This window comes from Pterocles gutturalis, unplaced genomic scaffold (genome assembly GCF_000699245.1).
Source record: "Pterocles gutturalis isolate BGI_N339 unplaced genomic scaffold, ASM69924v1 scaffold48885, whole genome shotgun sequence".
Classification (NCBI taxonomy): domain Eukaryota; kingdom Metazoa; phylum Chordata; class Aves; order Pterocliformes; family Pteroclidae; genus Pterocles; species Pterocles gutturalis.
The window spans coordinates 30,551-48,227 of NW_010142717.1; the positions used below are offsets into that span (position 1 = coordinate 30,551).

General features: G+C 35.7%; 1 protein-coding gene across 1 annotated transcript; it reads right to left on the reverse strand.

The window, feature by feature from the left end:
- Window positions 1–58: 58 nt before the first annotated feature.
- On the reverse strand, window positions 59–17,328 carry IDE (insulin-degrading enzyme; the record flags this gene model as incomplete). The annotated part of the gene is made up of 9 exons (XM_010084464.1): window positions 59–311; window positions 1,468–1,535; window positions 3,517–3,589; window positions 5,730–5,791; window positions 8,721–8,993; window positions 11,707–11,874; window positions 12,948–13,059; window positions 14,847–14,938; window positions 17,208–17,328. Coding segments are annotated over 9 exons (1,023 nt in total), but the record flags the coding sequence as incomplete, so codon positions are not given.
- Window positions 17,329–17,677: the final 349 nt, after the last annotated feature.

A 17,677-nucleotide genomic window follows, 5' to 3' on the forward strand; every position in this document is an offset into this window, starting at 1 on the left:
AACAGGTTGTCTGTAATATAAATGACACGACCACAACTGATTTTTGTATACTCTCTAACCCTAACACACAGCTAATGTCAGATGAACCAAGAAGGAATTCAGGACCTTCATTAACGGACAGAACCATTTAGCCTAATGATCTTTAATAATTTTGTTCATCATTATATCCCCTGAAACCACGTCAGTACTGATTATTTGCATTTCTTCATCCATTGAGGTTCTTCACAGTTTTGCAGCCATGAAATTGATATGCGGTTTCACCAAAAAAGCAGACTGCGCTTGAATTCTGTCATATTTTCAATCACACTTGGCTGCAAAGAAGCGTATGCAAGAAAAAGTTTGCTCAATACCTTTAATCAGAAAAGTGAGAAATTCCTTGCTTTTCATTTTAACTTTTGCTGCAGCTACATATAAATACATATTTCTTGCTCTTTTCTACAATATTAGTGATTCACATTTCATGATTACAGGATCACCCAAAATATTGTGTTATTTCTTACGAAATAAATGGTTTCATATTTACTCTGGAAAATTTAAAACAACAGCATCACTAATAACAGCAGGAACTTTAGTAAATGCAGAGCTTGTCTTTTCATTTACAAATTCCACTTCAGAACATCCCACCCATCCTTTGAATATCAGAGGTAAGATCACAAAAACAATAGCCATTCGATGAGCTGTAACTTTTATTTGCAGTAACAAAGTAACCTTTTAATATTTCACTCATAATGGCTAATATATCCACATATAATTCATACAGAAATTTCCACACACAGTGATTATTTTACCTGTAAGGACTGAATGATAACACAGATCTATTACTGCATTATGAAAAGTTAATTACCTATTGGGACAAACATTACTATCCTTCAAGAAAATTCATTTAAGGTCCAGTTAGGGCCCAGGTCTATCATATCTAAGCACACAGTGAAATCTGTAATACTTGTATGAATAGAATTTGACAAATTGCTTCCTCCACAGGTTATGCGTTGACAGGAAATTTGCTTTAATATTTCACGCTTTAAGATAATGACCAGATATTTGGTTTTGTTGTTGCTGGTTTGGGGTGGGTTTGTTTTTGTTTGGGTTTTTTTTGAACAAAGACTGTAAATTTGTTGATGCATATGCATCTTTCTCTTGACACCTGATACATCTGATCACATACAGTTAGTATTTTCAGACAATAATAATCTGTATTTTACTATATAGATACTCAGTAAAGTTAACTACTAGTATTAACTTTCATTTCAATGGAATAGAAGGAACGAAAGTACCAGGTTAAAAAAAAATGAGGAAACATCCCTGTTGTTATTGAGGATGACAATATACATGGAAAGGAGCTGAAATGTCAGCCCCTCAACAGCATGAATTTCAAGAACCTAGTTTCTCCCTATACACTTTTATTTAATGATGCTAAACTCCCATATTAAGAATACAACCTGGGATTTTTTGTGTGTTGCTTTTTACCTGTGGTAGTGGCGGTGCTGGTGCCAGGTTCACATCATTTTGGCATGGAAATTCTCCAACAACAGGGCCTATTAACATCATCAAAATTAATTCAGGACCATCATTTAATCAGTACCTTTTACATAAGAAACTGTTTTCTCTTATAAGACAGGTATCTATAAAACCAATAACCTGTGCTTTCTGAAGTATCTCTAGATAAGACTTTCTGAACGTTTTGCTTTTATACTCTATAGTTGTCTGTAGAAATACGAAGCGCTTAATCCATTATTTGACTTAGGAACATGTGCTGAGGCAGAGGCTTTTATTCATCTTAATTACACATAAAGAGTATGTAGAAATAAAAATTGCCAATCTACTGATCAACGACTACTTAAAACAGTTTTCCAGTACACACTGAGAACAGTAGTAAATGCCAGTGGTATATGCAACAAGAGCAACACAACAACAGCACATCTTTAGTAAGGACATGTTTAGGGAGACATGGTGGTTACTCCATGTACCAAAATTCTGGATAACAACCCCAAGTCTTCCCCACCTGTCCCCGTGTATGCCCTACTCCAGTCCCCCCAAAACTTTTTCCTGCATCCAGTCCACTTGTCCACACGAACAACTAAATTCCTTAAAGTTCTCTTCTACCTTCATACTCAAATTTCAACCTTAATCTTCACCCTGGGAGTTCAAGTGCTTCCCCCTCCTAAAATCCTACATCTCTACTGCTTTAAATCCTACATCTGTAAAACATTTTACATACTGTAAAATCCTACATCTCTACTCTTTTCCACTCTCAGAGTAAACGGTGTGTCTTCCTCTAGGAGGAAGGGTTCTCTCTGGGAAGCTTTCTAGCCTTCCTCCTTTGTGTTACTTTCTAGAGGGCAAGCACCTGCACATGGAAGAATGCTCATTTGGACTTCCAGGAAATGCATTAATAGCAGAAGAGAGGTGATATGACAGATTGAATGGTTTAGGACTGGGCAGTATGTGGAGAGAATACCTTGCTATAATCTCTGTGAGAGTAACCACTTGTTGTCTCCCATGGAAGAGAGTTTTGGGACTTGTGTTGGGAAGATACCCTTCCAAGCAATTAAACCATTCTGGCAATGTAGTTACTACATTTAAAAAAGTTTTTTCTTGATAGGAAAAATAATAGAGCTCTTTCTATTTAGCAATGATAAGTCATGAAAACTGGAAAGATGCTTTAAAGCAAGTCTTCCTCACTCAGCTGCAGTTACAATTTCCACAATACAATAAAAATCAATCATCCTGAGACTGGAAAGAGTTTCATGACAGGCACACAGCTATCTGCTTCCTTCTGTTCTACAGACAAGCCTTTAATATTCTTGATTTTGCAACCAGTTACATATTGGAATCTAAGTCCCATATAAACTGGTGAAAAATCTGCACAAAACAACATAGAGGTTTTTCCTCTGGGTTTATTTATATAAACCAGAAACACTTTTAACCTTTTGCTTCTTGAATTCTAAAATGGAACAACACAGTTTACAATGCACAGCTAATCTAGATTATTTGAAAATAAGACCTAGATAAACTTTTACTTTCTCAAGTTTAAATACCACGTTTGACATTCCCAAAGGGTTGTTTTTGTTTGTTTGTTGTTCTTTTTTTCTTTTGAGAGTGCTTGAATAAAATTGTGGACATTCATTCCTTGCCAGGAAAAAAAGAAAAATACAAACCACATTGTAGTGGTAACTGCAAGTCCTAATTTTGGTTTTCCCTGTAGGACTATTACACAGTTTTATGTTTGTTTTAAAATATCCTGTTGAAAAAGGAAGTGTTATTTTAAGAAATATTGTTTTAATATCAATATACTTCAGAATGGCTGAAGAACTTGGTTGCAAATATCAGTTAGAAAATTTGAAGCATCCATGTGAAGAAAACTTATAAAAATAAATACTTTTTCCTCCGAAAGGTATATCATCTCCAGAGCCAAGTTTTTCTTATAGTGTATTTGTATCATATAACATGGCTATCTTTAACTATGACTTGCTTGAACAGGAACTGATTAAATACTATATGCAGCACAATACTTACAGGAATCCATTTCCCTTGCAAGGACGTGTACTGATACCTTATGTCTTCTGGGAGCATCTATTGCCAACAGCACCTACAGTTAAAAATATCAGGTCCTTCAGATGTGTGAAGTATCACTCAGACATTATATTTATAATGCAGTAAAAGAATGAGAACACTTAAATTTTAATTTAGGCTTTATAATGAGGAATGAATTTTGGGATGTACCTTCCAATATTATTAAAAGTCATCCATACAGTACTTTGAATTATTTTACAATCAAGTTAAGAAATTAATGTACTGCCTGTGACTCAGAAAAACTGGAAGCAGTAGGAATTCAGCTCTGAAATATCATAGTATCAGGAACGTAACCTAAAATGTCTGCAGAATTTTCAATCCCTAGCAGCCTTCTCGAAGCATATCACCCCGAACACAGTTACTGAATTCAGCTGGACTAGCTCACCAATCGAATTATTTCTGCTGTGGAATACCAGATAATCACGCATTAAGCAATAGTGCAAGCAAAATAGTATAGGTTCCTATAAAAACAGATGGTGGATACTTGTTCAAGTTATCATTTACTAAAGAATAGCTACTGAAATTCCATTTATGAAGTTTGTATTTGCTGCATATTTTCACCTATGCTACCACACTATTAAGAAAAAAAAAAAAAAACCAAACAGATTTTAGTGTTCACTGTGCCACGTCAATAATAACCAGTTTTAAGCATTAAGACTAAATCTCATAAAAATAGACAGTAATGTAAAAATGACCTTGGATGGTGAGAACAATAAAGCAGAGTACAAAAGAGAAAACATTTTGAAAGATGTTAGGCCATCCCCTCCACGAGAGAAAAAAAGAACATACAGACACACACACAGCCATACTTCTTCACAGGCAGAAATTTTTCCATCCAATAGTTACTTCCAGAGACACACATGCACCTACACTATTTTCCAAGTATTCCCTGGGCTATTAGCTAGTAATAAAACAACGTGTACACTTTGCAATAGAGTTCTCACACCCTATGAAATTTGTTACAAAACAGAAAGAATGAGGCCCTTTTTTTTTTTTTGGGGGGGGGCAGGGATGGGACACAACCCCCTCAGTATTTCAATTACTTGTATTAGCTGAGTTGCAATGTACAATTATTGCATCATTATGCTGTTCCTTTGTTCTGCCTAACTATGAGAGAAAGGAAGAGAGTTGCTTTACAGTGAATGAAACTTTAAAAATATCCGTTTCATTCACAATTCATGCACACAAAATAAGCTGAATCATTTACTGGTTGAAGAAAAAAAAAAACAAAACACAAATATGCAATTTTGGCCAAGCTTGGTCATAGAGCAGCACATTTTTTATCCATTAAGAAAGGATAAATAAGACGAGGACAGTAAGTGCTGGTAAGAAAACAAAAAACACACAACAAAACCCAATCCTTCTCCACAATTTTACAGTATGCTAATTGCCATTAAACTAAGAAAGATTCAGGAAACTGAGACAGGGGGGTTTAAAGTTAAAAGGGATCGAAAGACTAACTAATTGAGAATAGCTGTTCGGACAGTATATGATTAACGTTTGCCGTGCTTGCGAAGACAGGATGAAACGATCAAAGCTGTGATAATGTGGGAGGAACTGCTAACCCAAACGAGAGGAGAGAATACAACACCTGCAAGGCCACGGAGATAGGGAGACTCTAAACTAGAACGGCCTCTAAACAAGATGGGAACCAGCCTGGTTCTTTGGACTGAAACCAAGAGACCAGGAGGTGAGAAGTTCAGCTCCGATGAAGACTCATTTACTTCATCCTGTGGACCACTGGACGACCACCAGGGAGCACTACGCAGGCGCAGAAGGACTCTTTAGCTAATTATAATACAAAGCGGGGCTAGGCGGGGCAGGGTAATTAATATGAATGGATGGATTGAAACTTAATGCATATGCAACATTTTGGGGAATAAATAGAGGGATAGGTTTTGCGAAAAGGCACGCATGTCTTTGGTGGAGCTATCCCCCATGCGTCTTAGCGCTGAATAAACTACATACCTACAACTTTCAGGAGTTGTGGAGTCTTTCCGCTTCAAAACAAAATTATTATTAAGGTATCTGCACCAATCATATGGTCTACCTAACTAAAAGAGGCGTAAGTATATGCTTTCACAGTTCACACAAATAACATCCAGTTATACCTACATCTCTTTCCAAGCAACATTTCAGCTATGTGACTAACTCACCTTGTAGAACTGTATAATATCATCCTTGGTCAGGGTCTTTAGATAAGCCACTTCAATGTTATCTGCACAACAACGGTAAAAATTAGAATACGTCTGCAAATCATAGCTGGCTATTAGAACACTACTTATTCAAAGTATATTTCTTTCAAATTCAGATGGTGTAACTGACTGTAAATGATATGCTTTTCATTGCTAACTTTCAAGCTAATACTTGTATCACTACAAAAATGTCATTGGAAGCTTGGCAGAAAATTGTATTTCAGTTTAAGTCCATTTTATTTGCCTTACTAAAAAATGCATGTTTGAAGAATACTGATTGCATTGTATGTTATTCAGTGCCTAAAAAAAGATAGGCCTAGTTCTGTATATTGTCTTCAAGTCAACATTACACATTTCTAGTGCAGATGGATTATAGATGGCTTTTATTCAGTTAGGATATAGGATGGTAGGATGTACTTTGCCAGGATATACTTTTAAATAAATGTAAGGAATGGTGACTACATCATACCTGCTAAGGAATAATCACTTTTAAGGTATCTGGGGACAATGTACCTCAGTAGCTACATTGCTTCACATAAATTAAACTGTAATTAACTAATCATGTAATATTGCTGCATAAGCAGGACTGCTGTTTGTTGTAGGCATGCTTGCTTTTCATAGGATTTGCAGGAAGATCAAGAAAGAAATGTGTGCAAGAGAACAAATATGCAGCTAATGCTAACAAGTATTAGCTTGTAAGTAATTAATGTGAAGTTCTACATGGAGAAAAAAAAATTGGAAGATTAGATTACATTTGGGAGAAAAATTTTAAATGCAAGTAAAACAGTAAAGTGGCAATAATAACAATGTAAAAACCTGAAGAAAAAACCCTTTCACTTCTTAAGGCTGCAATATGAATTTCTGATTTTCACATTTTAGTCATATTAGAATCAATAATGGAATAAAATTATTGGTGAGTAGAGGGGAACTAAAGACATAAAAGTGTCCTGGGTTAAGCTGAGACAGAGTTAACTTTCTTCAGAATAGCTAGCAAGAGCCTGTGTTTTGGATTTGTTCTCAGAAAAAAGCTGATAAAAAGTGATGTTTATGTGGCTGCCAAAGTCTTTCAGCTTCTCTGGCTGTCTCCAGACCGCAGAAGCTGGGAGGGAGCACAGTCCCAGTTACTAGCCCAGGATTTGATCTTAGGTTCGGGACTGAGACCCAAAGTGGCCAATAATCTATTCCATAACACACACATCATGCCCAGTATACAGGTGAGGACCCTCCGGCCTTTTTGTTCTGGATCATCTCACTCCATCGCTCTCCCAAGGCCTTCCGCCCCCCCACCTGGGTCAGCTCTCAGTCTGGGACGCTCGGACTGTTATCTCCGTTCCATGAGTGCAGTTTTGGGACTCTCCCTGCTCCAAGATTGTTAGCCGGGAGTGAACTGAGCCTTGGTCTTTGGGTGGGGGCTCAGTATCACTGTGTATCACCCATTTGTATATTTGTATATACTATTATTTTCAATATTATTTGAAGTTTAGTTATTAAGTTGTTCTTATCTCAACCCATGAGTCCTTTTTTTCCCTTTACCCCTTTAATTATCCCCCCTATCCTTGGGGGGTGGGGGGGTACAGGGAATGGGATTGAGTACACAGGTGCATGGGTTAGCCCCCAGACAAGGGCAAACCCATCGCAAAAAGTCAAGGGAAATAACAGTTCAGTGGGATTTAGATATGAAAGATATGGCTACAGATAGCAGTAAGAAATTCCAGAGAGATAATACAGATCCAAATATGGTAAAAAAAGAAACACTTAACGCAGAGAAAAATTAAACTGTTTCATCACACACAAAAAAAGTACTTGAGGGGATGGGTTTTCATGCCACTCCTTATACTCAGGCATAAAACCCTGTCAGTAGCTCTCATTCTTTCAAGAGCAAGCCAGATGACAATTCAAAATTTTTCCTGATTAAAACTGTTCAGTTAGTCACTGTCGACCAAAAAGACTGTATCTGCTATTATGGAAGGCCAATACTATGCATGTAAAGCTGAAGAGAAGTCCCAGGATACAGAGTGAGTTTTATGTAGGAAGCATACTATGCATGGAAGATGGAACATTATAGCTGTGGATAAGAGCTGATGCATGAAAATTTGAGGAAAAGCTGATACGTACCTAAAAGTATTTTTTTTTAAATGTTAAAAACTATATTACTAATATACCTCCGTATTTTTTATTTTAAAAATCTTCACACAATGACGAAAAAGGGAAAAATACAACTTAGATACTATGTAGGATCACAATGTAAGTAACTGCCCATTTTCAGTAAGAACAATAGAAGCTGGATCTCAATTGGTCTTCTACAAGTTATAAACTTCAAAGTATCATGGATGAAAAAACAAGAAAATTAATGTTTCTTCAAGCCTACTCTAAGCTGAGACAGGTCACATATTAGTTAAGATACCTGCTGATGCCTCTGCCATTGCTCCCTCAAAAGAACTGCGCAATGGGAAGAGGAACAGGGTTCATGTGAATGTGTGCACCATCAGCAATGTTGAAGTATATTTGAATGGATCTCAGTCAAGTATTAGGCACATATGTAATACAGACATCTGAACATCACAGAAAGAAATTTGAGCTTATGCGACATCAATATTTGCATTCAAACCACTTTCAATCCTTGACCTACTCTGTCTCACTGAGCCTTAAGGGAAAGGACAGAAGGCCAATGAAGCATGCGCCAACCCCCATCATATGGTAAACATCATCGAGCACATTTATATTCTATCACTAACAGCTCCCACACCTGTGAGGGCAGGGGCTCCACAAATGAGATATTTTCTCAAGCAGAAGGAAGAAACACAACTTAGAGGACACAAATCACAGAAAATATATTACATTATGCACAGGCTATGTAAAAGTTTAAGCTGTGCTCAAATGAATGATACTCAACAGTCGTAAGTGTAGCCAAACTAGAGCATTCAGTTTTAAAAGAATTATAATTTGTCTTACCTCTATCAAAGTTATACTGCTGGGAAATTATTTCTCCCCAGTATTTAGCACACTCTGCAGACAGCTTCTTTGGTTTGTCTAGACGACGAATTGCTAAAGCTTGGATGTGTTTTTGGAAGGCCTCTTCTGTCATATCTTCTATGCATTTCTCCATAGTTTTTAAGAACGCTTCAACTCTGCTTTCTAAATAGTGTGGTGGCTTTTCAGATTGGATAATAAATCGCAGTCCTTGTATGCCATTTGCTCGACGTGGACCACTGAACACAATGTAACCTTGGCAAAACAAGAACAGTTACAAATTAAAAGAAATCCCTTGTTCCAGCATTAAGTTTGCCAAACATGGCATGTTTGACAGGAAAAAGTTAAATTCTGTATTACAAATTAAATAATGCAGGTTTTCAAAATATGCCATTGTATTGTTTTTAAAAAACATCTTTATTTCACCGAGGTAAATACCAGTTCAGGGGAGGGGTGCGGAGAAGATGAGGCAGAGCAAGACAGAACAAAAGGAATTCTGTCATCTAGATTAGGTAACCAGAAATTAAGCTGTCCTCTAGTGCTTCATTAGACTCAACATTAGGAACTTATTATTATTTCTTCACAATATCTGAATTCTATTTGCCTCACTGTAAGACCACTATTTCTCATCAATTAGATACAAAGAAAATATTATTCCCTTCCTTTTTGTTGCAGCTTTTGCTTATTGAAAAACTAACCCTTCTTCATTCTTCTTTCCATGTTTTAATAACGAATCTGTCATATTTCAGTCTTTTAAATGTTGTTTTATAGCTGTCTAATTGTTCCTTGATGCTCATGTCAAAACTGGATACAGTATTTTAAAGTCCTCACCTGAACAGTATAGGAGTATTATTGTGTGGGCACCTTGGAAGCTCCCATTATATAACCCAGCATTTTTACAGAGCAGCATGACACTGCTGATTTTGTTTTACTTCTGATCCACTGAAACCTGTAGATTGTTTTCTACATAACTGCTACCTAGCTTGTATCTGTGCCACTGATTCCTACCAGACTACATCTTATCTTCATTCAAGTCATGTTTCAAAATGTCAGACTAATTTTGAATTCTATCTTCCCACACACTTGCAGCCTCTCCCAGCTTAGTATAGTCTGAAGATGTAGTAAGTATATTCACTTTTCTTCTATCATCCAGAGCTTTGATGAAAATAATAAATAGCACCGGATCACATTAGAGCTCTTTAGAACACCATCTATCTTATCTATTCTCCAGTCATGACTTTCCAACCAGTTTTGCATCCAAATGTGCAGCACTTCCACCTAGGCGCTCTCTCTAGCTTGTCTGAGAATATTATGTGCCTGTCATACTATCAAGAAGAGGCATACATCACCACTTGCGTCCATACAGCCAAACTCCGTTTGTATAAAAAAAGTTAGGTTAGTTTGACCTGAGTTTGTCCAGTAATAGCCTCTCAGTTACCTTCTATGAATTTAGAACTGGTTTGACAACTCACTCTGTATTTTCCAGGAATGAGAATTAAGCTGACTGGTCTGTAATTTACCTCTCTTCTCTTTCCTTTTTTAAGGAAATACATAGCATTTATCTGTGTTTATTTTTAAAGCACCTCATCTACCATCCACAAATTCTCAGTTATAAGACTTCTAATACTAGGATTTCATACTTTTGGTGTTTTTTGCTGTAATGTAGAGTTCATCATGCCTGAACTCTTTAAAAGCTTCTAATTTACCTGAACAGCCTTTAATCTGTTATTTTACCATTCAAAGGTAAGCCTTGGACTTTGATCACTGGTATTTATTTTTTAAATCACCTAGTCACAGGTGACATTTTAAGTGAAAACTAATAAAGCCATCCTAAAATATTTTGAATCTTTTTTCCACCATTGGCAAGTTTTCTCTTCCTCTTTCTTGTACTGCTAAAGCATTTACTGAATGAGTTCTTGTTACTACTTCTACTATTTAGCAAACTGCTAACTCGTGAACTTCTTTTCCCCTTAGCTTTCTCAGAGATTTTATTAACAATTCAATAAGTTTATTGAATTTTGCTGGTATTTCTATTGTCTTCCCTCCTAAGTCTTGTGAATTCTTATCATTTGGCAGTTATGCAGTGCTGGACACACCCACGCAGTTCTTCCTCAGTGGTTCCCCCCCTCCAACTTCTATACAAAACCTGCCACCAGCACATTTCAAAAACCTGCTGAATAACCTGGGTCCTGCCCTATTTTCAGCAGATACCTAGTTAGTTAAAATCCCAACAATAAATACGGTATAAATATGGCTGATTCTGCTAGTTGCTCACAAAAAGTCTGATTTTGCCTGATATCCCTGGTAGTTCGCAGTCATCGCACTTAGACATTCGCTTGCCTGTCACCTTTGGAAAAACTGTACGCCTCCTCATCAGTATTTCAATCATGCAAACTGACACGCAAAGTCTCCCTCTCTCCTTGTTATTTTGTTTGGCATAACCTTACCCACTCTCAGTCTTACTGGTTCAGGTAACACTTATTTGTACTTATTGGTGAACAGCTGTGGTCTTAAAAAGCTTGAAATGTATTTAGGTCTTCACCAACATGGGAGCTTACTATTTCCCACACAGCAGTATTCCTAAAATAGGGCTTATGAATCATCAAGTGCACCTGGAAGTAGGACCACAAACAGAAAAGACCAAAATACTACTGCTTCTGTAAGAAGATGTAAAATTTAGGAAACTGATCTCATCTCCTTTTGGTAATTAAACTTTTTTTACGCCAGAGTTGGTTTCAGATATTTCAGACTTATCTTAAAAATTATGCTTGCTTCTTCTCAATTCAGAGTCTGTGCAAACTAACATTCATTCCTTTGAGTCATCAGCAGTTAAAATGATTTACATTTACCAAGTGCCTTTTAAATGGCATTCACTAAGCAGGGAAAGAACACCTCATCATGTCTCGTAAGTGCATGAGTATGCATGCATGTGTGTATACATACACATGATCTCTATGGGAAAACTTACCTAATTGTTCCTTGGTGCGCAGAGTATTGAAGCATGGTTCTGAGATAATTTGACAAAAGAGCTCCAAAAACATATTCTCAGAAGTGCTTTGCATGTCTGTCTGGTAATATATTTCAATGCCACAATTGTTATGAACTTCATTTCTCTGTTGATACACAAACCAACCTCCTAAAAGACAAAGTTGAAACATTTTATGTTCATAAAAATGTACATTCTTATTGTCCACAATTAAACAGATAATGGTCTATCTCTTTTGGAATGGAATTGTAACAAATGGTTCAGGACTGTTAAAGCAGAATTTCCACTAACAACATACTTTTCATGAAACAAGTAAAGAAAAAAATTATTTTAATGCATCGAAATGTCATAACTTAAGCATATCAGCAAGTAAATTGAAACTAACTGCTTCTCCTCTAACCAAGTATTTTTTGGAACCGAAATGGAATTCTGCATCACCTCTACTGTTTCTAAAGACAATTTATCAGAAACATTTATGAACATGAAAAATAATTCAGCATTTAATACCCATAGCTTCTTTGGTATATGGTAGTTTCCACAGGCTGATGATGAGCTATGGCTAATTGGCTTTGGCTGTATAACTATGTCACTCCTGTATAACTCACAGCAATTCCTTGAACCTCCTTTCTTACGTGTAAAATTTTTTTGTGCAATAGAAGTAAACTCTATATAAACACGAGATCAAAAGAATTTATATTACAAAAAAACAAAGTTACTTGTGTAAGAGCTTTTAGTTTTCCCAAAAAGCAAGAGTCATTTAGGACAATCCTTCACTGAACGGACAATTAATATTTTATATTTTAAAGTGCTCAAAGAATGGTGCATATTCAAATGTGTATATTATCTGTGGCAGAGAGTGGGACAGTGATCTTATTTCCATAAATCGTACTGAGTTAGGATTAAATCACAGAATCATAGAATAGTTTGGGTTCGAAGGGACCTTAAAGATCATCTAGTTCAACCCCCCAAGAAATCCAATTTACATACACAGAAATCAAATTCATTTTCAAGTATACCAGAAAGACAATGTATTGTATAATTTTATTCACAAAAGTATGCCCTAATTATATTTTTAAATTTAAACTTTAAGATAATTTGAAGTAAGTCTCATTTCAAAACAAACTCCTAGCAACAGAGTAATACTCACTTTAAAATGCCATTAGCAAACAGAGAATCTCTATTTAACATGCATTTAAAAATTGTAAATAAGTCATTTAACTTACTGTCAGGAAGTTGCACTTCTCTGTATCTCACTAGCTGACTGGGAAGGAGTGGCTTTGTATGAGCGTGCTCAATAAGAGTGTCCTCAACCATCTGCATAATTCCTAATGCAGTCTGGAAGAGAAAACATAAGAGGATTTTTAACAATCATTAGTTATTTTATACCTAACAGCAGGGTAAGACTTTCCAATTATTCATGGTGACATGAGAAAAAAGAAAAAAGAAAAAAAAATCTGGAATAGGAAGTAGGGATAATGTAATTTAATAAAAATACAGTGCAAGTTAAGTAGATGAAAGGAAGCGGAGGCTTGTGGGGCAAGGGTTTTGTGCTTTTTCTTGTCCACATGTTTAACTACTTCTACTCCTCCCCAATACTTCTGAAATTAAAAGTTCAATTGGCTTTTTTTCCTTTCCCTTCACTATTTAGAGAAAAATCCTCTATATTCTTCCAATCAAGTCACCATATTAAAAAAAAATTTTTATAACAAGAATGTTCTGACAGACGTTAAGAACGGGACTACTTTACTATCCATGCACTTGCAGAAAATAAACAAAAGAAACAGTCAAAAAGCAAATATCAGAATGAAATTAATTCAAGAAAAGATGTGAATTTTATGAACTAGATAGGTCTAATTTTTCAAAAAGTACAGATTCACTAAAGAATTTTTCCATATTGAATGGTGTCACAAAAGCACGTAAATGTTGATTTAATTTTAGTTGGAAAAAATTCTTAGATCAAAGTTAAAATTTTTGAGCTTTGTCAGTGATGATCACATCATGGGCACTGAAGGTCAGAGAAGTTTTCCTAACCACGCTATTCAGGGAGGTTTGCAGATAATTTCTAAACATTCTCATTCCCCTACACACAGCCATGGGCGTAACAGTACATCCTTCCCAGTCCTCTAGATGCAAGACTCCTCAAAAGCCACCTATTATGCCAATTAAAGAATGCATTTCTCTGCTATGACTTCATCATCATGGAAATCTAAAAAATCTAGACTTTGTATTTCAGAAGGTACTGACCTTCCTATACAAATGTATAAGAAATAAGGAAGGAAAAAAGTGAGAATATTTTTTACATTTCTCCATTAAAAATACTCTATTAAAAAAAATTAGATACATCCTTGAAAAATAAAACTGTGCATGCAGTGATATTGGCTCCTTCATCTTTTTATTTTTCCCCTCCTTACTAGTTAACTTTCTTCTCCACACATTCATCAGTCACTTGCAGTGTTTCTAACATCTCCCATTAAGTAAAGTATCACGAAGCTGGTATAGCATAGAAATACTGCTATACTAGCCCTATAAAAAAGCAAAAACGTACAAGAAAGGTACCACCTCTTGTATTAGTACATATATTCAAATGTTTGGTTAGATTTCCTATGCAAATACAAACTACTACTATTTTAATGAAAAACAGAACAAACTTTTCCTGATTTTTGCCCTCAAAAAGACACAATTGAGAGCTGACACTTATTTTTTATGGCCTACCATTCCTGTTTAGCTTTGAGCAAAGTACTTTATTTGGAAGGATCTTGGATTCTTAAATCTTAGCTAGTTAGCCTGAAACTTTTAAATGGAAAAGCAGGATCTGCAGCACATCATTTCTTATGCAGCTTGATCACATCACAGTAATGACACGCAACATAGACTTCAAAATATTTAGATCATAAGTTGTTTTTTATTAACTTTCCAGGAGCAACACAAGGGCAGCACATAGCCTAATAAATCTAAAGTGGAAAAAAATGATATGATAATCCCATGAATACAGAAAAGTACAAAGTCAAATTATGAAATTACATTTGGCAAAGCTGCTTTAAGATCTGAGAAGATTAATCTAGTCTTTATTTTTTATGCTGCTTTTAAGTAAAAAGTTTTATTTAACAAAATATCACACCAACCTGTTTTGTTATATTGCCATGGAGAAGAGCTTCAATGTGTAACCGTGACAGCAGTTGAGCTATAAAGGCCTTGAGGCGGGGAAGAGTGACATCTAGAATAAATATTTAGACAATTAAATCAATTACATGCATTTTTACATTAAGAAGTACCTAACTCATAATGAGATATGGTGCATTTCTTAGAGGAGGAGAAACTCATCATCACGAAAAAGTGAATCTCTCCTTAAAAATGCAACACTGGAAAGTTTCCAGATCTAAATAGCAGCACTCATCATATAGTTTGTTTCGCTTAGAATTCACATACTGTCTGACCCAGATTCCAAAAAGAAAAGGAAAAAAAAAAGCCGTCCTTCCAATCATGCTGAACAAACATTCATTCTCCTGAGAAAACAGTTGCAATCATTCAGGTGGTGTACCATGATAAACCCCTAGATACTAACTAAACAAGTAGCATGTAGTTTATAATGCTCAAGAAACACACTGTGCGTTTACCACCTAGACTAAAAAAAAAACCCCTCAACTCAAATATGGTGTTTTGATAGTATCTTTGTAACAAAAACTACACAAGAAAAATATTTTTTGCAATGCATCCGAGAGTACACATACACACACATTCTATGCGAGCCTGTCTTTGAAAAGCAGCTTTCCTGTATAACGCAAAGTACAGTTTAACATACACAGAATCAATGGAATAAGAGAGGAAGGATGGATGAATGGATGGGATGTTCATCCCAAATTCAACATCTCCATTCTGAATTCCCTGACACTACAAGAATACTCACACTGTATCACCAAGTCTATTAATTTCTCATTTTGTAATTTTCTTGGCTAAAATAAAAACTAACAATACTCATGTATTTCACAAAACTTTTGAAAAAAAACAAATGCAATTAAGATTATGAGGTCAGTCAGTTATTCAGTGGGGGATGCATACATATCTAACAGACTCGTGATTCCTATTAGAAAATCCCATAACATTCTTATCAGTCTACCCTTTCTTAGAAGAGGTAAAAGACCACTACCAAAAAATTAATTTCCACATTTTTCCTTGAATCCAAATCAAATTTTTATTGTTGTATAATCTTAATCTTAATTTTTTCCTCTAGAATTGCTTATTAATAGTGCAAAAGATTATGGTCACATCAAGTGTGAGAGAGAAAAAGAGAAACAAACAAAAAACCATATATAAACTCCATGTATTTCAAGCAGATTTCCAGCAGTGCTAAGTAGACAACATTCCCTTTTTAGCTGTTCTTATGCTGAATACAGTAGCAGTGATCTTATAAAGACAACTTACACACGGAGCAGAAAATATTTTATTTTTTTCAAAATTACGTAGCCATTAAAAAAAATTAATGACCTACATAAAGCTGAACACACTGCCATGAAAATAGGAGTTAGTTTTGTCACTGACTTCACAGGCAGCACTGACACCATTGCTGATCTCAGAGATACCTGCAATCATTCAAGAAACTACACAACTAAACATTGATTATGTCAATCCCGGAGCAATCCCGCAGAAAAAATACACAGCCCTGTGCAGCCAGCTCAGGGCATCTACAGAGTCTATCTTAATGAAGCAGTTTTCAGCATCACAACTTCAAGCGGTATGGTTATATGTCAGTCTTTGACAACTACAGATAGGTATTCTGAATCTACCCCCTCAAAGAAATACAAAAGACAGATATTCTCTTTGAAAATAATGTCTCTGTGTATTCCAAGAAGATATTTCAATATATTTTATAAACTGTCCCAGTTTTATTGTAACACAGTAAAATATAGGTAGGGAAGAATTCTTCAGCTATTACTAAAATCAATTAAATATCTTAATTTGAAATGTCTTCTTCCTCTAAATATAGTGGGTGGCCTTCTCTTTGTTAAGAGCCACAATGTTCTTTACTCTTCATTATAGTTATTATCTACAGAAATTATATGGTTTTTCTTTATTATCTACACAAACAGGAGTTAGGATTCCCTGATAATGGAAAAAACAAAATAGTATGCACACTGGGAAGTACAATGCAGATACACGCCAATGTGTCTGCAAGATGTCAAGAAGAGCCAAATGATTTTAGCAGTGTTGGTTAAGCACTGGATTCACCATACGCAGGCTCATGCCCACACGCTCAGTTCTGCCTGAACCTGCAAGTTCTGCCATTTGAGGCCTTTTGCCTGAACTACTATACTTTGTAGAAACTTGAGGACAAGCGCAGAGGCATCAACATCCACCAGCATCAGCTCAGGTCTGGCACTGCAGGGGCTTCACTTGAATAATGAGTGGAGTTCAAAATAGGTACCTTCATTAGTTGCAGTAACAAGAAAACATAAAAATAATAAAGTTTAAAGGTGGTAGAACATTACCATCTAGAGCTTCTTTTAATTCATCTTTGGTCCAAGCAACTTCTGTCATCAGGAGTCGGAGATAATACATTGCATGCTGGTGAGGCTGTTCAGCCCTGAAGTTGTTAAGTGATCTCATGTACTATAACAAAACAATTAAATGCAAATTATAGAACTCTACTTCTAAACATAAAATATTAACCATGTACTCTCAACTTTGTGTACTTTTGAAAAGATACGTTTCAGATGTCAAGAAAATTCTTTTGCTTGTTAGACATGTTAAAAAATCATGTTAAATTACCTAAATAACAATGTGGGTTTCTGAGACTATGCAGTAACAATTAAGATAGTTGAAATGAGCATGAAATCAAACTCCGCCATAAAATTAATGACTGGAAATTAAATTATTGCAGATAGACCTAAACCAGTATTTAGAATAAGCTGCTCTGCCCAGGAAATACACATTCTCACAGAATCACAGAATCACAGAA